Source organism: Plectropomus leopardus, chromosome 5, assembly GCF_008729295.1.
Source record: "Plectropomus leopardus isolate mb chromosome 5, YSFRI_Pleo_2.0, whole genome shotgun sequence".
NCBI classification, from domain to species: domain Eukaryota; kingdom Metazoa; phylum Chordata; class Actinopteri; order Perciformes; family Serranidae; genus Plectropomus; species Plectropomus leopardus.
In genome coordinates this window covers 12,508,861-12,534,655 of record NC_056467.1, presented here as the reverse complement: position 1 = coordinate 12,534,655, position 25,795 = coordinate 12,508,861, and the positions used below count along the sequence as shown (strand labels likewise).

At 40.8% G+C, this 25,795-nt stretch overlaps 1 protein-coding gene across 1 annotated transcript in view; it reads left to right on the top strand.

Moving 5' to 3' along the window:
- The window catches only part of LOC121942772 (SPHK1 interactor, AKAP domain containing), a 37,262-nt gene that overhangs the window by 4,152 nt on the left and 7,315 nt on the right, over window positions 1-25,795 (top strand). Inside the window, exons 3-7 of the mRNA XM_042486022.1 lie at window positions 1,223-1,333; window positions 18,025-18,084; window positions 18,481-18,621; window positions 19,583-19,853; window positions 20,929-24,325. Of these exons, the coding sequence (XP_042341956.1) occupies window positions 1,223-1,333; window positions 18,025-18,084; window positions 18,481-18,621; window positions 19,583-19,853; window positions 20,929-24,325 (3,980 nt within the window). The remainder of the gene's footprint in view (window positions 1-1,222; window positions 1,334-18,024; window positions 18,085-18,480; window positions 18,622-19,582; window positions 19,854-20,928; window positions 24,326-25,795) is intronic.

Genomic DNA, 25,795 nt, shown 5'->3' with positions numbered 1-25,795 from the left:
GCATTTTTTAATTGATGGGGATCGGTTATTTTGAGCGTAAGCTCTGCAAGTTTTTTTGTTTATGTTCGCCGTTGCACAAGTGTCAGTACGATTTGCAGCAGATATTCAGGTTTTATTGTAATACTGCTACTCCAATGAGTTGATTTTTTTTTCATGTCCAACTTAAGCTGCGTCACGACTTTAAGTTGAATCGTAATTTTTGTTGCTCATTTTTAGTGACCTAAATTTACTATAGCACTATAATAAGCAGAATTGTAATGGATTTTTATTTGTTGTGACTGGGAATGTTCAGGTTCTTCTATAACGCTACTTTGAAGTGGAATTGTGATTACACTACTTATTTTTAGTGTTCTGTACTTTTATCACAATGCTACACCAAGTGGATTTCAGAGCAATTTCTAAAGACATTTAATTTGTTTACTTGGTTACTTTAGAAAAAAATTTTAAAATGCTGCATTAGGTCGGATTGTGAAATATGAAAATATCTTTAGTTAGTTTACTTTGTTATTTTGTAAAAAAAATAAAATAGAAACCCTTAGGAACTCTCTGGATTCAGACTTTTTTCTTCATTGCAGAGCTGTCAAACTGTCAAGCGAATACACTGGACTGAATTTCACAACTTTAAAGTACTTGAACTGTGCATTGTACAGCTGTATTATTGAAGTAAATACAAGTCTTGGATCGGGACTTGGTATAGGCAGATACTCAATATCAGGATCGGCATTGGGAGCAAAAAACCCTTGATCAGGATATCCTTAGTGGTCTTCTTCTTTTACAAATAAATAACTATAAATATACCACATGGTCATTGTGAAAAGCACCAAGGGAATCTTAAATTTAACTGAAAATCAATAGTTAATGACAAATGAGAATGCCAGTCACTGGGACGAAGACGCTTGTGTGTCATTGACAAAGCTGTAGGTTTTGTCCTGAAGGCTTCATTAAAATGGCCCTCCAGGGAGAAGGCAATAACTGTCGCATATATACTGTGCAGTGTCTGGTTAGCTGACAGATTGTTGATCCCGTGCAGTAGAGACTTAACCTGAAATAAAGGTCCTGGAGAAATGTCAATTGATCCCAACAACCGCGGGGGGGGGCATAGATGAAAGTGAATGTGTGACTCAGACAGCATTCATGTGTTATATGCTCCATGTATGTCTCTGTGTGGTGTGATTTTTCGATGCTGCTGCACCTGAGCAAAGGATTTGTCTGTGTGTTGCAGGTGCTATGCAGTAACAGTGTGCTGGACTCGTCAGAGTACTGGCTGAGGAATGACAAAGCTCTGTGCAGACTGGGCCTGCTGGACGATGACACGGAGGGCAGCTGCACCATGGTGAGTAGCATACTGTGGATGATGAAACACGCGCACCCTTTTGGCAACAAATATGGGACCAAGTCATCTGTAGTGTAGCGCCTCAAAGCTGCAGGACGCATGTGTTTGTGGCTTCAAACGACAGCGAGGTAATGGCTTGAAAAGACAGAAATGATGTGGCATGTAAATTTAAACTTTTTTTTTCAATCTGCTTTCTCTGAGTGGCTTCTGGGCATGGATGATTTTTTTTTCTTTTTGCAACATGCCCCCTTGCTCTATTTTAGTAGATAATCCTTGTTGTTAAGGTTCAATGCGTGACTTCCTACATGTTAAGTTGAAAAACTGGATGCAATTTAGGCTAATAAAGCTGTACTGTCATTACTAAGTCCTGGAATTGAAAGATTTTCTAACAAAGATATCACAATGGAGTGAAAATTTCACTCTTAACATGCAATTTTTTACTGTCACAAGATTTTTATACAGGTGATAATACTCTAGTAGTATAGAAGCAGACCACTCAACCAGCATTGAAGAAGTGAGAAAACAACATTTTGAGAGAATAGAGAAAATACAGATAGAGAATAGTGCTTCTTTCTCTAAAAGAAGCACAACCTTTTATCACTGTACTTATAAAGCATCATCAGCGTTTGTGAAGTGGTGCTTTGAAGATTCGAAACTTCAAAACCAGAGAAAGCAGCGAACCACTTATTTTCAGCCTGGTATAAAGCAATAAGAAATTTGCCAATTTTTAACACGCTATGTGTCATAACAATGTGGGTCGTATGTAGGGCCGCCCCTTTAAAGTTGGAGATTCAAATCATCAGTCGGAGACCCCTCAGTTGACTGAGATCAGCAGTTGTTCTTTTGGGGTTTTTTTGCTCGTCAGTGTGCTGTGCAGTGTGTTTATTGGTGCGGTGTGCAGTGCATTCTGGTAGCTGTAGGTTTTCTATCTCTTGAGCAAAAGCAAATGCCAAAGCCCTTTACTCTGTTTTTTTTCTGGTTATATAACAACAATTTTAAAAGGATTGTCTTTTTGATGCATAGACAGCCTAGTTTTACACAAAGAGCATCTTCCAGCAGTTAAATACTTCTTTAAGATGAAAATATTAGCATGCTTGGGTGCCAGGCTTGATCCCACAGTACAGTAGCGCTTGCACTGTGTCAACTTTAAGTACTGATTTGGAACGATTACTTTGAGTTTGTCCAAAATGTCTATTAGATAAAAATGTATTGTATGTATATATGTGTTGCTCATGGGTTTGATGGAAGATAAATATTGCTTTCAGTAACTATTAATTAATTCACAAATGATAAATCCATAAATAGTTTTTCTTCACATGTTGTCAGCTGGTGCTGATGCTGCCAGTTTGTATAATTGTTCCTCTTGCTGAGAGACATGTTTGCATTGTTGCCAGTTCTGTGAATGAGAGGAGGATTTGTGCCTTGTGCTCTGCAGTCTTGAAAATTAGTCGGAAAAGTACTTTTACATAAAATCATTTCTTACAATTATTTTGCTGTTTGTAATATACCATAGGATTTTGTTGGAGTAGATGCAATAAACTACAATTGCACTTCACTGAAAGATTTTTAAAAACTCAGTTTAGTCTCAGCAGGCAATTTATTAAGGAAGATGTTTTAGGCATCTCTTTTGTGTTGATTTTATCATGAAAAAATGACTAATTTCTGCTGTAACACAAACTCTGGAGGATTTCAGTAGTTTCACTCTCGCCTTTGATAATAAGAACTGATTGCTTGCTGCACTAAAGTCCTCCGTCTGCTCCACTTTCTGCTCTCTGGACTCTCAGCATGTCAGCTCAACTTCACATGGCCGTACATAGTTTATGCCTCTGATTTGGGTTTGACTGACAACTGGAAAACAACACAACTGTGCACATTTGTCGCTGTGGTTGTTAATGAGCCATTTCAGGCTCTCCTTGCCTTCTTTTTAAATGCATGCTGGGATAGATTTAGCAGAGATACAAATCTTGAAACACTGACAAAATCATAATTGTAATATGAGCTGACATGGAGGGGCAAACTCTTTCACATCCTGTGATCACATTTTATGATTCAAGCTACTGAGCTTTTTTTCTGTCACTATTAGGTTGCTATATATAGCTTTTAATCATGGTGCTTTCAGTCATTATGAACGCTGATCTACACAGTTTGTCAAAACTTCCTTTGCTTGCAGCATCATTTTACATTTCCGCACTTTACATGTTGTCATTACCAAAACACTTAGTGAGGAAAATGTAAAATTTTGAGGCAAATGGTGCAACAAAGAAGATAACATACTATAACTGGCTTTTAAGGGATTTCAGGGGATATATTAGCAAAAATGGTATAGAATATTTATATATTATGTTTTCATTTCTGTATAATCACCTAAAAATAAGAATCTTCATTTTTTGTTATGCAAGAAGGAGCCGTTTTTATCTACATATAGAGCAGATCCTCTTCCACAGAGTCCACCATGTTGTTCTACAGAAGCCCAGAACAGACAAACCAAACACCGGCTCTAGATAGGGCCGTTTGTGTTTTCCCATCAGCTGCCGTAGTTATCAGCCTTGGCACACAGGAGAAGTTTGAGTTTGTTGCAATCTGCAACCTCACCACAAGATGCCACTAAATCCTACACACTAGACATTTAAAAAACACACCAAAATATGTTAAAACTGAAAAAAATGATGGTAATTGTCAGCAGAAATTACTCATCTATATTCCTCCAAAAAATAACAACTGGATCTGTTAACTACTGAACACAGTACGTATTTGGATAACTAAGGACATGGTTGGTTGTTTAGGCACTTAACTTGGGGCTTAAGAAAAAACACCAAGAGAGAAAGCAAAAAAGTGAAAGTCTTTGAGCTGTAGAGGACACATGCTTAATCCTCTCTGGCACATAAGTCTGATGTGTCACCTTTGATCACTCACTCATTGTAAACTGCAAGTTAAGAATGAATTGCATTCATGATTTACATCTGTCAGTGGCTCAAAAGCACGCTATTGAGGTACAGCAGCTGTTCATTCTTAAAGTTTATTACTTCAAATTTTAGAACAGGAATGGCCAAATATAAACTGCATCACGCTAAATAAAATGTCCTAACACTGCATTGAAGCAAGGATTTTTATACAGAAGATATACTCCGCTCAAAATCCCAACTGTGGGAGGGCCTCATTAAAGAAAGTGCCTGAAATACATAATCTGTTTTCTCTAATAACATCTGAAATGTGGTCTCTTAAAATGAATGACATATTCACCCACGCTTCAGGAACAGCCTAATGATAAGTCTGTTTTTCATCCCCTCAGGGGTGTAATCAGTTTTCTCACCTTTAGCTGCACAATATCTCCTATGCTTCACTTTCTGCCATTTCTTGGGTTTTTCTGAAATTATACCTCTAGACTCTGAGAAGTGCTATCTTTGACCTACGCCTCACTGATCAGAGCCTCGGCGTACCAATCCAGCTTTAATTGCAAGAGCAGTGGGGTCAGTCTCACAGATCTGGATGAATGTTGGTCTTAAAAGTAATCTTCCCACAGAGAGATGCTGAAACAAGCAGTAATAATCACTTTCTCTGCAGACTAAAAGATGACTTTTAGCTTTAAGGGAAGGCAATCTCTCAACCTGTACTGGACAGATTGTCACTGAATTTGGTAAAGACATTCATGTTCCCCGGGGTGAAATGGACTAACTTTGATAATTCCTGAAAGGACTAATGTGTTGGATTTAGTGGCATCTAGTGGTGGGATTACAGATTGCAACCATCTTAAACGTCTCCCACATAGTATTCATTCAGTTACAGTTACAAATCACTGTCTCTTGGACACTATTTAGCTCGTAGCAATGGGCCACTAGCCCGGCACCTGCTATTGTGTTCTCACTTTTTTTCTCTGATAATTGAAGATCCCGATGTTCAAGAGGTTTTCAACAGGAGCCAAATTATCACGAGAGGTCTCCTCCTCTCCAAAGAAATGGATCCAGGGATAAAAACCAGTTAAAGCACCGAATAAAGTACTTCGATGTCAAAAAGCTGTATTTTTCCAATGCTGTTTGGTTTGTTGCAAAAGGGCAGCTAACTATGGTGGGTAACATAAACACATCAATTCTTCTTTTCTGGTAATTATACCCCCCAATCCCTGAAGAATATGCACTTATTATATTATATTATATTCCATTTCTTTCAATATATCCCCCAAATTCAACACACCGGACCTTTAACTTGGCTCTAGGAAAATTTCATTTTATCCAGTACTTTCACCTTTTCATCTCAGCTATGCTTTTAATTTAGGGCAAATTTTCAAATGATAGCATGAGAACATGCTAAGCTTGGATAGTAAACACGATACAAATATATCTGCTAAACATCAGCATGTAAGCTTTGTCATTTTGCAGATGTTAGCATGCTGACATTAGCATTTAGCCCAAAGTGCGCCTATGCCCGTGTGCAGCTTCACAGAGCGGTTACCATGGCAGTGGACTATTAGTGTTGTTTCAGTGCTTTGTCTATTTGTCTCTCACTTCATAGCAGTTATTTTAATGGGAGGTAAATATCAGTAATTATATATGAGAAAAGGGTGATTAAATACAGCAAGCTACCATAAAAGGGTTTTCAAGCCTTATTTAAAGGATGCAGTTAAAACTTCCCACAGTTTATCCTCACAATAATGTCATTACTTGAGCAAGAGTAACTTTTTTATATTTAATTCCTGCATTATGGACTTCGGCCAATTCGTCTTATGCTGAATAAATTCCAGTAACAAGCATAGTGTTTGGACATTTTTTTTCCAAACTCCTCCCTAAAACATGTCTGAGAATCATTACCAAGGTAACAGGAATAGCAGTAATTTAGCAGAGAGCACCGTTCTCACACACTCATGTCGCACTTTCCAAGTGTGAGCATTGAATGTTCCTGAAACCCCCAGACACCAGCTGTATTATCTAGGACAAGATGTACACAGCACTCAAACAACTGTGAGTTTTATCACAGAATGTTTTCTAATTTTTTTTATATCTGATTCAGCTCACAGTATATACTTATACTGTGATTATATGTTTTGGCAACAGTGCTTAATTATTACAGTTTGGTGGATTTTTGGAAGCCAATGGTCTGTGCATCAGCCCAACATGCCTCACCAACCATCACATTGAGTACTGTAGAGTGGATTGATGCTCTTTTCCTCATAATTTTTCACTTGAAATCCTGCTTGCAATGGCTGCCAACTTAAAAACAAAGAGACTCGCAAACATCAGTCTTTCCGCTTCCCAAACACCTACCTGAGTTTGGAATTATGCAACTGTTTTATCTTCATTGTTCTTTTGTGAAACTGAAAAGCAAAGCAGCCTCAACTTCACAGTTTTTGTTTCAACAAGACAATGGTCATTTGTTTTCTTGACTTTGTGCATGTTTGCTATGAATCAGAGGGAAGTTTAATGCGAGTGTGAACAGATGCGGCCAGTCATCCAACAGCATCGCTCTCAGACTCTGACGTGACAGATCGCTCCTCTGACTCGCAATTCTCAATTCAGCTTTGTTGCGACCGATCAATCAAAAGGGACCATACGATGGATGACACTGTGTGAGAAATAAATTCTTCTGTCCTGGCCTGAACTGTACGGGAAGGCGGAAAGGAGGCTGAGGGTCTGGAAAATGGAGAAAAAAAGTGAAAGAGGAAAAGGTAATGAACACTGATGCAAACAGAATTGAGAAGTGTAGCCAAACAATGGCACACAAACACTGAAAACCCCGTCAGTGAGGAGTAGTACAGAAAGATGCAGACCAAAGGGTAAAGAGGAGAGGAATTTGATTAGTTTTCTTTTTGCTGACTTTGACTTTTTAAGCTTTAATGGACCAAAGTTTTGTTGGCTGTTTTATTGTAAACTGACTATAAACTTGGATATGCAAATAAAGCCTATTAATCCATTAGGTTGAGTTTTCTGCGAAATGTGTGTTCGAGGGTAAAAAGAGTCTGTGTTTACATATTCAGGAGCAGGAATAATCCAAAACAGTGAGAGCAGAAGGCCAAAAACTGTGAGCTAAATAAAAGATAAAAGCTTTGGATTTCCTGCATTTTGCTCCATCACCCACCTCTGACTGCATCATGTTGTCACCTTTGATCACTCACTCATGTTTTAATGCATGAAGTCACAGAGAAATGTCATGTTGCTGTGATAGTCACACTGAATTTCATCACACCCCTGAGAGATTTAACAGGGTAAGCATTTTGAAGAGCGAGACGGCACTTCATATTTTTTCTTTCTTGAGGCAAATAGTTAAATAATCTCTGTGCATCTGATTTAGATGTATAATATCCTTTGATTGATCTGTGTTTCATGTGACACTTAAAGGTTAAAAAAAACAGCAGTTGTTTTGTAAGAATATGTTCCAATTTTTTTAAAATGCAGAAAAAGGGTTTTAGTATGCTCCCTTCTTAACATTGTCCATTCCTCTGGCTATCGGTCTCCCTGCTTTGAACCAGGAGTCCCTGGAGGCGAGTGATCCATTCATCATCCGGATTCAAACACTTCACACTCGGGTAGTGTGTTGTGTCCTGACCTGTCCCTTCCTGGCCCAGAGAGAGGGAGAACAGAATAAATATGCCATCAGGTGCAGCAGGAGCGCTGACTTACAGCAGGATCAGAGCAGGAAGATAAACCTTCTGTCTTCTCCTTTTACTTTAGACTGTCTATCTGACAGTATGAGAAACTACAGTCTTCAGTGCAGGGTTGTCCTCTAAAAATGAGACCTAAAAGCAGTAGCCTTTAGAAAGTGAATATCTGTAATTAGGAGAAAAATATGCAAAATTGGGAATCTACAGATGAGTTCATCATGCAGGCAGGGCCAGATTAATCTGTCCTGTAGCAATAATGATCTGTTGACCATGTGCACCAGAACATATTTTCACTTAGGGGTGCTGCATGTATAACTATGTATGTGCACATACTTACAGGAGCTACAAGAAAACTGCTTGAATGTGCTTTCATCAGTGGTTCCATCAGTCTAAAGAATGTGAGCTCACTTGTCTCAGACACAGTTTCTCTCAGGACTGCATGTGCTGAAATTTCTAGTATTTCATTGTAAATGATAACCTCTTTCCTGACATCTCACTCATGTCCCCTGGTCAAATCATAACATTACATCCGTTCGTTGTCCACTACATCATTAGCTGCTATAAAACGCCATCCCAGTGCTGTGCCCCTGCAGTGGAAGTCCCTTACATCAATGATATTTTATGGATCTAGAGGCTCCAAAATCAACTGTCATGGCAATTTTCCCATTTTTCTCAGCTTTTTCATCCTTTCTGCCCTTTTGATCAAATCCAGCGACCACAAAATCTCTCAAAATCTAGCTGACCTATGGATGACCCCAACGCTTGCTCTTTGACCTGGCTTAAAGACAGTATCATGTCAGATCATTTGAATAAATTTAATTCTTACATTTTAACCTTCGAAAACCTGAGAAAAATGGCTTAATTTCTCTCAAAAATATGGGAAGAAGGTAATGAGTAAGACAGGAGGAAATGACCCAAAATAACAAGAAATTAGAAAACGAAAGTGTACGAAAGTGACCTGAAACTTATTTTTTATTTTTAAAAAATAATTTTAAAAACAAAAAAAATAAGACGACAAGGCAAACAAGACTTGTAGAAGTTCTTATAATTATTCATTAGTGTGATTATAAATATGTAAATATGATCATTATAAAAACCTCTGAATTTCTTTTCTAAATTTCTTGCAATTTGTGGAACATTTCTTACCAAGTTGCTCATTGCCTTTTTTCCACAGTTTTAATAGAAATAGCATCAATATTCTCGTCATTCAAAGGTTTAAAATGTTATGTAAGAGGTTTGAACACAATACAGGGAATGGGATGTTGCTTCAGGTTTCAAAGAATTAAACATCTTATTTTTACATTTCTGACAGGTACCTTGTCCTACAATTTTAAAAAATTAAAACAAATGTTCAGCCCATTAGTTATGGTAAATAGCCAACTATCTACACACTGAGTTGTTCCACCCCTAGTCGATGGATGGTGCTGCATGGAATAGATCAGAGAACCGTTTTAAGGCTTCAATTTAAAATCCAGTCAGTTTATCTCTATTAAAGAGCAATTTAGCAATCTGTTTTAGCTTAAACAAAACCTGTTCACAAATTATAAAGATGCACACACACACACACACACACAAGCAACTGTTTCAGAACACTGAACACCACAATCAGGGATATGAAAAAAGCAGTTTCACAAGGAAAAAATTTTTTAAAAATAACTAAAATAAAGGTGGAATTCTCCATTCTAGCTGCCTTTCTTTAATACCGTAGATAGGTAAAGGTACACGATAACTTTCAGTTTTAATACTAAGGTATACCGCTGCAACCCTAGTTACTAAGTGGCCATGGCCCCTTCTGCTGAAGCACAAATTTCCTATGATAGAGAAGCATTTATCGACATCAGGAAAAGTTGTGTGGGTCTTGGACTGAAAGCAGCAGACCGCGAGAGGATCTGCACCAACGGCATACGCCAACTGCCAGTCAGACTAGGAGGGAGAAACGAAACCGAAAACGCACCAAACAAAGAGAGGGAGGAGAGCCTGCATCAGGGCAAGGTTGACCCACCTTGGACTGAGAGCTGTTCCTCTACCAGGCCATCTTCTGGCTAATGCCCGGTCGCAGAAAAAAAAATGTACAAGATGCAATTCTCACAGCAAAAAAGCTGCCTTTCAGTCAGGGGACAGAGAGGCAGAACAACAGCTACATCAGGATGCTGTTTGTTGACTTCAGCTCAACATTCAACACAATCTCTCCCATGAATCTGATTGGAATTCAGTATAACGCTCTGCAACTGGATATTGGACCTCCTCACATGTAGACCCCAGAGGGTTCAGATTGGCAGTCACACCTCCTCTATATTAGTGCTCAACACCGGAGCCCCCCAGGGCTGTGTGCCCAGTCCCCTCCTGTTCACACTGTACACCCATGACTGCACTCCCAGTCATCAGGAGAACTCTGTTGTGAAGTATGCTGATGACACCACCATCATTGGCAGTATTACAAACAATGATCAGAGTTCAAATCAACAATCTTGCAGAGTGGTGCCCAGGGAACAACCTACTGCTAAACGTCAGTGAAAACAAGGAACTGATTGTTGATTTTAGAAAGAGTGAGGCAAAGACACACACACCCCTGTCTACATAGGTGGAGCTGAGGAAGTGAGCTGGTGAAAAAGCTATACGTTCCTTGGAATAACCATTAAAGAATTTATAAATAGCGTGATAAAGTGACTGTGCATGTGAATTAATATCACAACAAATTCAATGTAGTGTGAAGTCACTCTTTTAACAGATGTCTTTGTTCATATGCACTTCCCTCTGAAGATAAAGCCAAAATGTTTATTATGATAATGACGAGCATTAAAAATGAAAACATATATTCTCCAAATGTGGAAAAAAGCACATTAAAATGTCTGCATGTTAACAACACAGAAGCTGATCAGCATTGACTGCTGCTGTCCTGTAGTGTTTCTTGTTCTCTCATATGAACCTATTAACACGTTTTTGTCTATATTTACTGACAAATGTGTTCTCCCTTGAAAAATGTATACATTGATTGACCCATACGGTAGTGTATGCGCTCCTATATGCCTCGCTTTTAACATTTTCCATGACATATTAATTTTATTCATGTTGTGAGAAGAAGCAGAAAAGCAACGGCTTCTTGATGTTTCGTTCAGCCCGAGGCTCCAAGCTGAGCATCTCACAGCTATTCACTAATTGTGTGTGTGTGTGTGTGTGTACTGTTTGATATTCACTACTCATAATGCTGCATTTGTCCTGTTTCTGTGAGGAGTAGAAAGGCACAGACGTTGATAAGCGCACACTGTATAGCTTGGATAACCTTAATGTTTAGCATGTGATTTCATTATGTGGAACTTCTTCCTGTGCTTTGTGAACAGTCGCTGTTTTGCATTTTATCAGCACGTACTTAAATTTCTGAACACAAAATAAGTTTATAGTCATCAGCATGTGAGAGCAGCATGCCTTTCTTGTTTCTACAACAGCACTGTGTTGCTTGTAGGTCACCTCACAAAATTAATATGGCAGAGTCACTGAGCCTTAATGTTGTCACCCCCCCACCAAACTTCATTTGAATTACATTGAACTTAGAATGGATAATAATTAAAGTTGCCAACCACTGAGATAAGTCACAACACTTCACAATTGTGGGGGCCTTATTTAGTTTCATAACCTCAGAGTGAGAGTAAACCTCTATTTTTGCAGCAGCATTTTCATTTTACATAGACCTTCACAGGGGTTGTGGTGAAAGGCAGCAACTAAAATTTGTTCAAATAGCCATATTTTATTATTGCATTTTGGAAGAAAGACCACACCAACAAAACAAGTGAACTGTACATAAAGGACTAAATGTGCAGTGTGACCAAAAGGAAAAAAATGTGTTTCAAGTCTTGATAAAGAGCAAAAAAAGAGCCACAGTTTAAGGAAAAGAGGGAGGCAGAAGGAGTAAGAGCAGCAGCTGTGTGTGGGAGGATCAGAGTAGTGAGCAGAGAGGAAGGGCTGCTGAGGAGGAGTGAAGCTTTGATGGACAAAAGAGACTAAAAGGTTTGTAATGGTTTACTGTATTGACCACGTCTGTGCACATAGTGTTGTATTGAAACTGTGGCCCAGTATCTGCACAAGCTCCAGTTGGCGAAGTGTGTGTGTGTGTGTGTGTGTGTGTGTGTGTGTGTGCGTGTGCGTGTGCGTGTGCGTGTGCGTGTGTGTGTGTGTGTGTGTGTAGTAGTAGGAAGAGAGAATTCTGCCATCATGACAGTTTTGTATATCCAAGGCCAAATGGGATTTTATGCATAAGTAAGTTGGGACAATTGAACCCTTGTGTGTGTGGGTATGTGTCCGCATTGTTAGTCTCAGACACACACACACACACGACCTCCAACAATAAAAAGTGGCATCACTTTTCCTGAAGTGATATTGCTGAATACTGACAACCAAATCAGTTTTTTATGGTAATACAATGTCTGCATTATTAGGATTAATTTATGGCCAATGCACTCATTGATATTGGATTATACTCATCCTATGACATATGTATATGAAAATATTATGCAACAGAGGAGAAAGACAGTGAAAGACAGTTGTTTAACCAATCAAGCACAAGGTTAATAATGTAGGTAATTGCTGGGTGTTGGTGGGTAATCCTCATTTAAAATGTATTTTGTCTGTCTTATATAGAAAATAGAGTAAAGGCCCAGACACACCAAACCAACATAATAGACCTACCAGCGGCAAAGCTGACTGATTCGTCTTCTCATGTTGTCTGTGTCACGGCAAAAGAATTGCAAATTAACACACCGCAAATGCTACAACCAGCAGCCAACCAGCAAGTTGGTTTCTGCTTAAAAGCTAAATGGCTAAAGAAAACTTTCTGACCTTATATAACGAGTCTGTTTTGATCTCACTCCTCCTTGACTTAAGGCCTTTGTTTTACTTTCTTCAATTCTGTTTCTCTTCCTTTGTGCTCAATTAAACCGTCAATCAGATTCTGAATTGGAGGTAAAAAAAGCTGGTGACGGCCGACATTGGCCAATGGTGTGGGACACATGACAGTGACTATGGCGACAGATGCTCACCAACGGGCCAACACTGACCGACAGCCGACCATCAAAGCTGCTGAACTGCACAACATAGACACACACATAAACACTTGGCATGACATGACTGAATTGATTAAATCAATAATAACATAAAAAAAAACAATAGTTGCACTTAATAAAACCAGGTAAAATCAGGCTAGTTTTCAGTATTCTGGTCCCTGAGTCAAAGTGACTTACTGCTTTTTAAGTATCTTTATGAAGGATGGAATGAATGAGTTGCCGGTTTAATCTATAGTTTTCCATCTCTGTTTTAATTGAGCGTAATCCATCTGTTCATGAAAACTGTGTCACACAGTTGAAAGCTTGGACAGAGAAAAGTTAGGAAATGGACCTTGGGGGAGAATTTTCAAGGTCAAGAATGAAGTCTCCAAATTTAATCATAACCAGCAATAACATTGACGTGACAAAACTGCAGCATTTAACCTCCCTATATTAACGGGAACAAAAATACCATGGCAAGTGACCTATATGTTCTTTTCCCTTACAGGTATTTTTAAACTTAAACATGCTATATTACACTGCTGTCCTTGAGGCTGCTTCCAGATTTCCCTTCTGGTTATTGCTGCCCAGTTTGGTCTAAGCAGTCCATCAGCACAGGTGGTCAAAGTCACCCTGAGTTACGCTTTGGTTGGCTGGACTGATGTAAAGCACAGCTGTAGAGTTGCATGGATTGGGCAAATGGTGAAGCAAGAAGACACCAGGATCTCTGCTGCATGTTGACACAACATGAGGCTGTGTGTATTGCATCAGTTGTTTGTTTAAACAGCTTTAAAGTTATATATGTAATATATGTTATTGCAAAGCAGGAAGTATCATGGTCTTGTACTGCCGCAAAAGTAATCACAAGGATGTTTGGTTTTCAGCCCTTACCGCAATCCTTAACCTTAAAGGGGACCTATTCTGTTTTTCCTAATTTTGTCATGTTGTTACAATGTCGGATGTGTATATTTACAGTGACCAACGTTTCATATAATGACATAAATATATGTAAAAGTAATCCCTCTGAGTAAAAACCCCAGGCTTCAGAAAGTTCTGAATGCTTTGTTTTCAACAGTTTTCTCTACTTCTGAGACAAGCTGTCGTCAACTTGTGACAGATTTCTTTATCTGTTCATGTGCTCCAGGCAAGCTACTGCAAGGTTTTACATTACATACACTGCTACATGTGCTTCATGATAGGATAGACATTCTTGCTGATTTCGGGGGGGGTGAAGGCTACGAGGTGAAGGCCAGTGAAGATGGTGAATACTGATAGACAGTAAAAGAAAATACTGTTGCTTTTTTTTTTAATATTAAAGCAGGTAAATATGTTCTAAATAAAAGTATAAACCTTGCAATGAGCATAATTGGTCCCCTTTAAAGTGTGTGTAATAATTACTTTTACAGTGGACCACTTGTGTGTGAATGGGGTAGCTTGTAACACTGTATCCAGGGCTCTGCAAGCTTTACAGTGTCTTTCAGTTGATTGGTTTTCTGACCTGCAACTTACCTACTTTGACTCAACTCACCACTCACATAGTGTTTTTTCCAGATACAGCAGGCAACAAAGCTGCTGTTTCGGCAACATGCTCCAAAAAACAACCATGTGCTACCTGCTCGGCACCACACAGCAAACAGACAAAGTTAGCGAATGGCTGGTGAACATAGTGGAACGTTTTGCAGCTGAAAAGCCCGATATTTCTCTTAGGAGTTGGTGGAGGTCAAACATAGAGTTCAACCGAGAGTGAATATCAATCCTAGATTCATCAGGCGGACAAAGACATGACTGCAAATTAATTCTAGCATGTGCTTAATCTGTAGCAATTTGTTGGCTAACAGATTACAGTTTATTTATGCTTTCCCCAAGTGGCTTAACAGTAGTTTAAAGCAGGTTTAACTGTGTAGTTTAACTTAAACTTAAAATTTAAAAAAGAACATCAGTCAACGCTACTTCTCCTAACATTGTTGTGACTGGCTGTCTCTCTTCCCTGGAGCACTTTTTAAGCCCCTGAGTGTATCACTAGACTTCTACAGTATCAATTTATCCCCACATCAAACTATCACTTTCACCCTCTTTATATTCCTTAACTGTTGTTTACCTGGTCAGACCTTTCGAGACAGGCTGACGCACAAGCACTCTGTCGTCTAGTATGTCTATGAAAAACTGATAGAATCAGAGCGTGTCCCTGGGCTCGTCTCACACATGGACACAGAGATGACTAGACGGTCCTCTGCTTCCCAAATTTAGAACAACTGCCTCTCGGCTCTCACCGTCTGATGGGGTTAAATTGCTTCGACCCCTCTCAAGGACGAAATCACGGATCACTTGCCTCGCCTTTTGTCAAAACTGTGTGTTATTTGTAGGAGATGTGTTGGCAGGTGGGGTAAGGTGTCTTTCTCCGGGATGATTTCCAGTATCGGTGCAAGTGAATATTGCTGAGTTGCTCCAGCGCAGGGGCGCCAAACCTCTTATTTTTATGTTTTTATTTGAAACAGAAATGTAAAATTTAGTTTGATACCAAATTAGAACTCCATGCTTGTTCATGTGAACTAGTGTAGCAGGAAAGCCATAAGGCGATTCTTTTTTTCGTAGCATATTACCATTTATATAAAGGACAAACAGATACAGAACAAAAAGAAATCATAATTGTATCATTATTATAATTATAATATATTAAAATATACCATTATTCCAAGTATATTGTCACCAACACAAACAATAGCATGTAAGAACTCTGCAAAATGATTAAAAACAGAATTTAAAGGCCATATTTTTTATCGCAATGGGTCAACAAATGGGAATATCAAGCTATTGTATTTGGTTTCAGTAAATGGTGTAGAATAATGTCAGGTCTTATGTGTGTGTTATTGACATTTAACAGCTATTCTGACAAAAAGGTCCTCATCATGCTCACTAAACTGATCCAAACAACGACAAGCAAGTGGACAAACTGTTTTGAGTAGATTGCTGTTATTTTGAAAGAAAACTAACAAAGGAGTTCTTGGTATTCAGATAAATGTTATAGGTGACACACGTGGTGCATGAAGGGCAGAGGAGAGAAAAAAATGTAGGGTTTGATCAGGGCGAGACGGGAAAACCTTTTCAAATATTCTGTCATTGTCTGCTATGATTGACTTCTCATTTTTTATACTTGACTGACTCCATTTTCAAGTGCCAATTTTCATCACATTAGACTTAATAGTTTGGAAAATATTGTGTTTGACTGGAGAATGGCAGGTTAGAGGCGAGGGGGAAATTGGTCTGTTTTGAATGTGCCGCATTAGCGCTGCAGCTGAAGGATATTTTGTTGTTTCCTGGTACTGCTCCTTCCTAAATTAAGCATTTACTTAAATGAAATAAACCAAGATTGTCTTCTAAAGCAGTGGTGGGTCACGGTATAAAAATGGATTGTCGATCCATTCTGAATGGACTGCAAGCGACTCTCGAATGTGTCAATACAGTCAATATCCAACACAGAGCTTTTATTTTGAAGTGCCAATTCTGTTTATTATTGCAGTTTATTTTATTTCTCTGATTTCCAAGCCAACATGTTGTTTGCATTTTGTGAAACAGAATTGAATATGTGGTAATTTAAATGTGGACCATGAACTTATGACCAATTAAAAATCTGGACCCTGTGACTGGACCGCTTGAGAATCACTTGACTCTTGCCCAGAAATCACAATTTTCTGCATTTTGGAGAAATTTTATGCACTAAACCATAGTGTAAATGTCTATAATTTTGTCAAAACAAAAGCCCACTGCTACTTACATGAATTTATTGGGGGAGAACAGTGCACATGTTCTAAATCCTGAGGAGGAGGTGTCCCAGGCTCCCCCTCTCAAAATATACGCCACTGAGTATATTGACCTATTTATTGCAGCAGCTCTTTGCTTCAGTCTCAGACTTGCAGTGAGAAAACAGCCAGACATGACATGGTTATAGAAAAAGAAATAGTAAGGTGTACACAGTATGCAAAGATTGATGTTGGATCTATTGTGGATTCCATACCTTGACATGATTTTTTGAGAACAAATCCTGTTGAATGCAACACAGATAAAAAGGATGAAAATCATGGAAAGTATATGCTCTCTCAAAAGCGCTGAGGCTGTTTAGAATCCTAGCCCGATGAAACAAGCGTGTCTCAGGCAGTTCAAGGGAAATCATATCACGCAGCGATATGTGTCGAAATGTGAATATTTGAAACTGTATATATTTTTTGCAGGTTTAGAGAGGAGAGAGGGGAAGGGGGAAAGATAGCAGCAGGCAGAGCGGATATTGAGATGGCAGAGTTAAAAGAGAAACAGCGGGATCCAACCTGTGCGTGTTTTGCATTGAAAAGATCAAGACTGTCTCAATGACTCATGTCGGGTTTGATTTGTAAAAACAAGCACGGTAACATTTAGTTAGGCATATTTAAAAATGCATGTGCTCGTGACTGAGACTCAAATATGTCACTTCTCCCAAAGCACAGAGACATGCAGTTGGTGACGTACTCTATCCTTTTAGCCACACAATACTAACTTGGCTCTGCCAGCGTAGATGAGAGGCTGTGTGCTGTTGAGTCAAACAGCAGCCGGCGAGCAGTCCCAGGCTGCCAGCTCTGACACGAGGACTCCATCACACACCATTAAACCTGCAGCCAGAGGCGAAGGTGGGTTAAAGGGGAGGAGAAGGAGGCAGAGGGTGTGACAGAGATGCAGTGAAGGAGTGGGGACAAAAAAGAGAGACAGAGATGGAAAGCAAATGACTGCTGTTGTACATCCACTGTTAGCAGCCCCTGAGAGACAAGAAAGTCTTCTTACAAAGAGATCTGCCACTGAGAGACAGTGCCTTACAGTGGTTGTTCAGACCTGCCAGACTGCTGCTGTAGTTGAGTCACTCAGAAGAGGTTTCATTCTGTCTGTTTTGTTGGATAGTGCAGTTGAAAAGGTACTGCAGTAACTTTCCCTTTATAGTACTTTCACATCTTGGACACTTCTCACCCTACTTTTGTTCAGCTTCTTTGGCATTTTCTTTGTGTTAACACTGTCACTCTTATGTGTTGTCTTCTTTTTGTCTCTCTTAGATCTGCTTTGTCAATCTCGACCCTCAGAAAACGGACTATCGAGATGACAAAAGCATCAAGGTGAGCAGAGTTCTCTCCTTCCTCTCATCTCTTCTCTGTCCTACCCACTTTTCATCTACCAGAAAGTCTGTTATCTGTATTTACATATAATCACTGGTTCAATGGCCATGAATTCATAATCATTACCCAGAATTAGAGGGTTGATTTGATTAGATAATATGTTTTTCAGCCTTTTGCAGCTGGTGGTGGCATGGTGAGCAATCTATAAGCATTACATGGCTAAAAAAAATTATAATTATGTGTTTCTGAGATGAAACCACAGAGAACACATTTTGTCCACTTTTGAAGTTGATTATATATATATATATATATAGAAGTATAGAAATATAGATACGTTTGGAATTGTGGGATTGTCCATAAAAATTGGCATTGTCTCTGTGCTCGGCTCTTCTGCAGAAATTGGCATCGGTGTCTCCAGATCTGCCAAAGCTTGCTGAATTACTGACTGTCCACCAGCCGAAAGAAAATGAGATCCTGCTGCTCGGTGGCCTTGAAGCTTCAGATACTTGCCAAACACGACCGCTCTCTCCCTCTCAGGTGAGTTTCTGGTGATGTCTTCAATTCTATGCAAGTATTTTCAGCCCTTGAATTCAATGTCTGGGAAAGCGAGACAGAGAGTGCAAGCTGCTCTTCTGTACAGCAGCGTTGTACGATTAGATGTAAACCTTTTATGCTTGGAAAAATCCAATGGAGGAACCTCATCCATTTTACCAAGTAATTTTCCCTCATTCACTCCAATAAAAAACATTTCATCCTCCATAGCACAGAACCTTGTGTTTCAAACCAACAACAGTGGATGACTTTTATGAAAAACATTTTATATTTTCTGTTTCACTTTTTTAAGCTCACCAAATACATCATTGTATAAAACCACTGCTCAATCAATACATGGCCTGAGGAGCCTGCACAAACAACAAAACTTGCATGAGTGGACCTAATGAGGTATTGAATTAAAAGAAGAAAAACAGGCATGAGATCAACATAAATTCACAGTGTATCAAGGTTTCAGATATGTATAATATTATATCTCTTATTGTGTTACTGTATGTATTGTCCAATGTGTGTTCATGCATGTTTGTTGTTTGCATGCACAGGCTTGCAGGTCATTAAAAAGTCTTAAAATGTCCTAAATTTGATTGTAGAAGTATTAGGCATTAAAAATTATTTTACTTTTACTTACATAATGTAGTTTGTGGCAAGTGTTGCATTTCTTGCCAAGTTTGTCATTGCCTTTTCCCCTTTGTTCTTGTAAGATATCAAACCAATCTCCTCATGTTTCAAAGAGCTAAATAGCTTGTAAAAGACATCTGAGCACTGATGTCAATCCAGATTACAGAGGGCTAAAGATAATTTCAAAAAGGTCTTAAAAAGGCATTAAATGTAAGTGCCTGATACCTGTAGACCCCCGGATGTAGAACTTTGTTTATTCATGGCTAGTGTGTATTTATGTCTCTCTTTGTGCACATGCATAATAGGTATCTGTCCATGTTTCATTCAGGGTGGGCAGCAGCAACAAAGAAGTTCAGGTGTGTGCCTGGTTCAGTGTTCAGGGCAAAGACGCTCCACCCAACCGGGCAACATCATCTTTGAGATCAACAAGTTTCTGATTGGTCTGCAGTGGGGAAAAGAGCGACAGCTTCAGCAAGGCCGAGCAGCCCGGCAGCGGGTCGATGATGACACCAATCGCTCCATCTCGTCCATAGAAGAAGACTTCTTGACTGCATCAGAGCACCTTGGAGATGACAGTGAGGATGATGGTTTTAGAAATGGTGAGCTGAAATACCTCCACCGTAGAGGTTTTGTTTTCAGACACATTTGTTGGTTGGGTATCTGAATCCAATATAGCATAGTAGCACACAGTGTTCCTGTGATACATTTGCATTGACTCACAGCCCGAGTCACCACCTGTCCATTTAAATAGAAAAATTACCGCATACTGTGCAGCATCAAGTAGCTGTTTCAAAACATGTTTTGATGTGATGTGTCGGCGTCTTTCACAAGCAACTGAGAAAAAAGGTAGACCTGAAAATGATAGATGTTTGATGGGTGACCTCTACCTCATGTGTTCTTTAAAAGCTTTAAAAACAGACACACTACCGTTATCCACATCCATATGAAAGTATGTCCTCTTCTCCTTCATTGGGATGTTGCTTTTTTCTATTTCTTGTAACCACGATGTTTACAGTGCTTGTAGTGTTGAGGCATGACTGGCTCACTGTTGGTTAAGACTTTGCCTATCAAATAGAGATAGCAGTGTGAGTGATGGTAGTCCTACTATGCCACTTCTCACACAGGTACTGTGGAATTTTAAGTCTAGCAAAATACGTTCAAAGTATGATACTGTGAAAAGCCGTATCGACAAAGTTTTAAAAAATATGTTAAGAACTGTTACATTATTTATGACATCGAACTAGAACTCAGTATTTTATAGTATTTGTCATTATCGAGTGGATGTCAAATTTAAAAACAAATAATGAGTTCAATTATTTCTGCATTTCCTTCTGAGGTTGCAGCAACACCGCAGAGGCAGTTGTGTAGCAAGCACTGAAATATTTTTATAGTGTTTGAGAATGTATAACACAAGAAGAAAATATGTATTTACTGCCTTTGTGCTACCATGCTACCACGGTGATGAATGACATATGTTAGAGAATAATTCTCTTGAATTTTGTCAAAGGGGAAACTGAATGGGTCAAACAAGACATAACATGGCTTCAGTGAAGGGTAAAACAGGATAATTTTCTGCTTTTACTGTGACACTTTGGAAACTGATGGAGCTGCTTTTTAATCATTGAGGACATGTTTCATCCCCTTTCTGCCTTTTTTTTCTTGGTCTCTTCACAGAACCAGAGAGTGGTGACCTGGCAGAGAGCTTGGTGGAGGCTGCGCAAAAGCACTGTGTCAGACTTGCATGTCAGAGGGGACATAATCAAAACAGGGAGGATGCTGAGGTGAAAAGGGAAGGGAGTCAACGAGCAAGCCTCCATACGAAGGAATCGGCTGGTCACTATGCCACCAATCTGGCTGAGTCAGTACTGCAAGATGCCTTCATACGCCTCTCTCAAGATGAAACCTCCTTTGTCTCTGAGGCTGCTGTTAGCGTCTCCCTCTCTAGTTGTCCCTCCACTGCTACAGGTCGCTCAAAGACCAAAGAGCCTTCCCAACAGCGCACCTGCTCTTTTGAACTCCCCAAGATTGTTATTGTTCAAAGTCCAGACAGTTCTGAAGGGGCCACAGAGTGGCCAGAGAACCAGGTGTCTCATGTGCCTGACCAGGACACCGCTGTCAAAGCCAGAGAGACACCAGAGAATGGGACACAGGCGCACATCCCCCACCACAATGGAGGATGCCCATCCAAACATGTGGAGGTTGCTTTGGCCTGTGCTGCCAGTGTCATCGGCACCATTACCAACCCACAGCTGACAGAACAGCTCACTATGGAATCAGCCTCAGAGGAAGACACAGAGGAGGAGATGGCAGAACCAGAGGAGAGAGGCAACTACTCCTTCCAGTCAGCTATATGTGGCATGGCTCAGGTAGCTGGTGCTGTAGCAGCTGTGGAGCTAACAGAGGAGTCAGGGGAATGTGCAGATTCTGACGTCGATTCAGCCGAAGTCTGCACAGCATCCCGTGGTCTGATGTCTGCTGCCGAAGCCTCTGCAGCCATCACACTGCACTGCAGCGTGGCAGAAGGTACCAGTGTTGAAGCGTTTCGTGCCAACATTGCTGAGGTCCTACACAGGGAAGCAGCTGAGGTGTTGGCTCAGCCGCAAGGCTACAGGAGTGTAGCCCACTTACTGGAGACCACGCATAACAAGATAGTAGATGGCATTACTTGTCCAAAAAAATCCTACATGGATGAAAGAGAGGTGGATGACTTGATAAATGAGGTGGCAGACAGCCTATTCAAGCATGCTTTAGAGAAAGCAAAAAAGAAAAAAGAACTGGAGGGTACTGGAAAAGATGCGCCAGGCCTTCAGGTGTTTCTGCAGGACAGTGTTAATAATTTGCTCTTTGATATCCTTTGTCTGACACAAAAGAAAATCAGTCACATCTCTGTATATGACCAAGGGTCATTAGAGACTCAAGAAGGTGATACTTGTGCTAGGGAGCGTGCTACCACCAAAGAGAGCAGGGATCCATTAAGTCAATTACAGTGCTTAGTTGGCCATGGCCAGTCCACTAATAGTGAGAGCCACAGCAGCATACTACATTGCACAGATAAGTTTACCATGGTTCCTGGGCTGAAGGAGAAATATGTGCTTGAGGAAAGTGATCTCATTGCATCTTCCTCAACAACGCACAGCAGAGAGCAACAGCAGCAGCCATGCAGACAGAGTCAATCGATATCCAACTCTTTGCCTGCCAAAGACTCCTCCGACCACCAGCAGATCCAGCAGGGCAGTGGTGCCATCAGAGAACCTTTGAGTGAAATCCAAGTTCATAGCACAGACAGGAGAGGACGGCGAGTGACTGGCGGTGACAGTAGACAGTCCTCTCTCACGCCCCAGTCCTCCCTCACACCCCAGTCCTCCCTCAACTCTTGCAGTTCTCTGCTCTCTTGGAGAATGGATTCAGAGTCCAGGACACCTATTACTTGCTATGCTGATGATTTGGCTGCTACAGTGGTGTCTATGGCCACAGAACTGGCAGCTATCTGCCTGGAAAACAACACTGGGAAACAGCCATGGTTCTGTTCCCTTAAAGGGACGTCACCTGAAGGGCCAGAAGCCTACTTGATTCCTGCTTGCCGTACAGTGCTCAGGAGGAAAGAGGCTCAGGGCAGCAACGCTGCCTCCAAGAAACATCGGGCGCCACGCCTGAGTGAGATCAAGAGGAAAACAGAGGAGCAACCTGAGCTGATGGAGCGGCTTGTGAACCGTGTGGTGGACGAATCAGTTAACCTAGATGAACCACAGGACCCATTTGCCCTCTTTGCCTCTGAAGTCACGGCCAGGATCATGAACTGTCCCGAGCTTAACGTGGTGGATACCTCCAAAGCAGGCCAGCCACGCAGCAGGTTGCAGTGTGAGAGGTGGAGCCGTGGGAAGGCATCTAGTTATGAGAGTATTCCAGAAGAAGACGCAGACCCCTCAGGCACACCCAACACCCTGGGCCTTGGCAGCCGGTTAGGTCAGAACTTGAGCCGTGGTAGCTCGATCTCTAAGCAGTCTAGCTGTGAGAGCATCACAGATGAGTTCTCACGGTTTATGGTAAACCAAATGGAGACCGAGGGCAGGGGCTTTGACCTTCTGTTGGACTACTACGCAGGGAAAAATGCCAGCAGCATTCTGACTGCAGCTGTACAACAGGCTGCATCGAAGAAAAATGGTCACCTTAATGTCAGGACCTCGTCCTGCCTGTCCAAACAGTCAAGCACAGAGAGCATCACAGAGGAGTTCTACAGGTTTATGCTTCAGGACATGGACAAAGAAAACAGAGAGTATGGCATCGCTAAGACCAAAGAGTGGAGCAACAGCCTCTTCCCCCCTTCTCCTAGAACTCCATTCTGTATACGGCAGTCGTCTGTCCCTGACCGGCGCTCCTCAGACTCGCGACTGACTGTCAACTCACCCATTAAAGCCAACTCTTTTGATGGATTTGCCCGCAATGTGCATGGAGACACATTAAATATCTTCCCCACCAACTCAGTTTCAGCCACAGGACTGTGTAAGTCAGACTCCTGCCTCTACCAAAGGGGTAAGACTGACCAGATTACGGATATGCTGATTCATGAAACCTGGTCGAGCTCCATTGAGTCATTGATGAGAAAGAACAAAATCATTGCCGATCCAGAGGACAGTATAGAACTTGAGGCTGCAGGAGACTCCCAGCCCCATGTGCAGCAGTTTGCCAATCGCCTGGCAGCTGATATTGTAGATATTGGCAAGTCTGCCTTGGGGGGCCAGCAAGATGTAGCTGGGGGTGCATCTGGGTCGCTCCCACAGCCGCACATGCCTGTTGTTGAAAGGAGGAGGGGGTTCAAACAATCCCATCTAAGCTGTAGTCGGAGTAGGTCCAGCCAGGAGCAAACTGGTAGTGGCGTAGGGTCTGGGACTAGCGACAGCAGTGCATCCCGCTTGAGGGGCCCCAGAGATGTGCCGCTGATCCACATTGAAGGAGATCAGAAGGATGAGGAGACTCATTTAAATCCTGAAAGGACAGGAGAAGAACCTCAAGAGGCATCCCAAGATGTGTCAGCTACCAAACGTACAGAGAGAGCTACGGCCAGCAGCAGCAGGTAGTACACTACTCACAGTACTTCTGTGTGAGAATCAGACCCCTCCCTTAGGCAGAAAGTGTTTTGTAGCTCAGTACCAGAAACATCAAAGTTTAGATGTGAAAAGTAGAGATTAATCTGCCTGACAAGAGCAATGAAGAATCACATGGTTTTCCTTAAGGTGAACATAAAAAGCTCTCTAAGAAAGTTATAAACAAATGAATCCCAGGCCCTCCAAGCTGTTTTTAGAGATTTTCTGATCAAAGAGTAGCAGGTACACAGATGAACTATTCACTGTGAAAAGGCGATCTATTTTAGCAGTGTGTGAGGTTTGACAAACCTTTGGCTAGGCGGTGACTCAGGCTGTCTGGGTGATGAACTGTGTGTGCAGAAAGCTTTTAGTGGCTTCATCTTTTATCCACCACAGGGCTGTTTGACTCACCTTGATCAGTACAAGCTGCACTCACATTTGGCTAACCCACTAAAACCACAACACACTCAATTGGTGTTTAGAGTACATTGACACAACTAAAATAGCAGAGAATTCAGGTATCACGTCAGGTTAAAGCTTGCTTGAGAGAAGTTGTTTGGCAGCGAGTTAGCTGAAGAATGGTGTTTATATTGAGTCATTTGGGGTCTTTCTGATTAATAGATATAAGACATGGTCGGTCTTTTATGTTTAATTCAAACAAGACATTTTAGCAAGACAGGCAAGGTTGCAAAATAACTCTAATTCTAAAAACTCAAATTGTCTGCATGGCCTTTTGGAGAAAGCAGGTGAGCGTACACTCTCCAAGGAGACATTTTAGTGTGTATTCTGGGGGTAATGAGGACTGGAGCAGTTCATAGTGCATCTCAGCCTGGAACAAAATGAACCAGCTGAAAATGCATAAGTTGTGCAAGATAGGCATACAGAGGGAAGGGAAATATAATATTACTATATATACTATTACTGTGTGTTTTAAAAACACTAAGATCCTCAAAGTAAGACTTGTTCAATAGTGAATGAGAGGAAAACAGCTGAAAGGCTCTGGTGCCTCAGGAGAGTCACAAGACACGCTCCTCTTCACTTTACAATACATGTAATCCAGGAACAAGTGGAGTGCATCTGTTTGTCCCTTGTGTAAAAATGGAACTCAATCACTCGCCTAGTCAATAAAACCTGATTTCCCTCTGGTATTGTCAAGGATGGCAGCCCTCAATCATCTGATTATGACTTAATTTAATCAGTTTCTGCAGAAACACTGAAAATCCAACAGTGTCGCCGGGGAGCACAGTTTGCTGATGCAGTACTGATACTGAAATGAATTGGCTTCTGTTTTATATAGTGCAGTTATCTCAAGTTCCAAAGTCTTGCCTTTTGTATGAAGTTACTCTACTGTATGCAAATTTGCCTTTCCTTGGACAGTGAAAGAATGACTGGCCTTACTGTGCCTTACTAACCCTGAACCTGCGTCTGACTGGCTTACCCTGACATTTTTAAGGCTGATT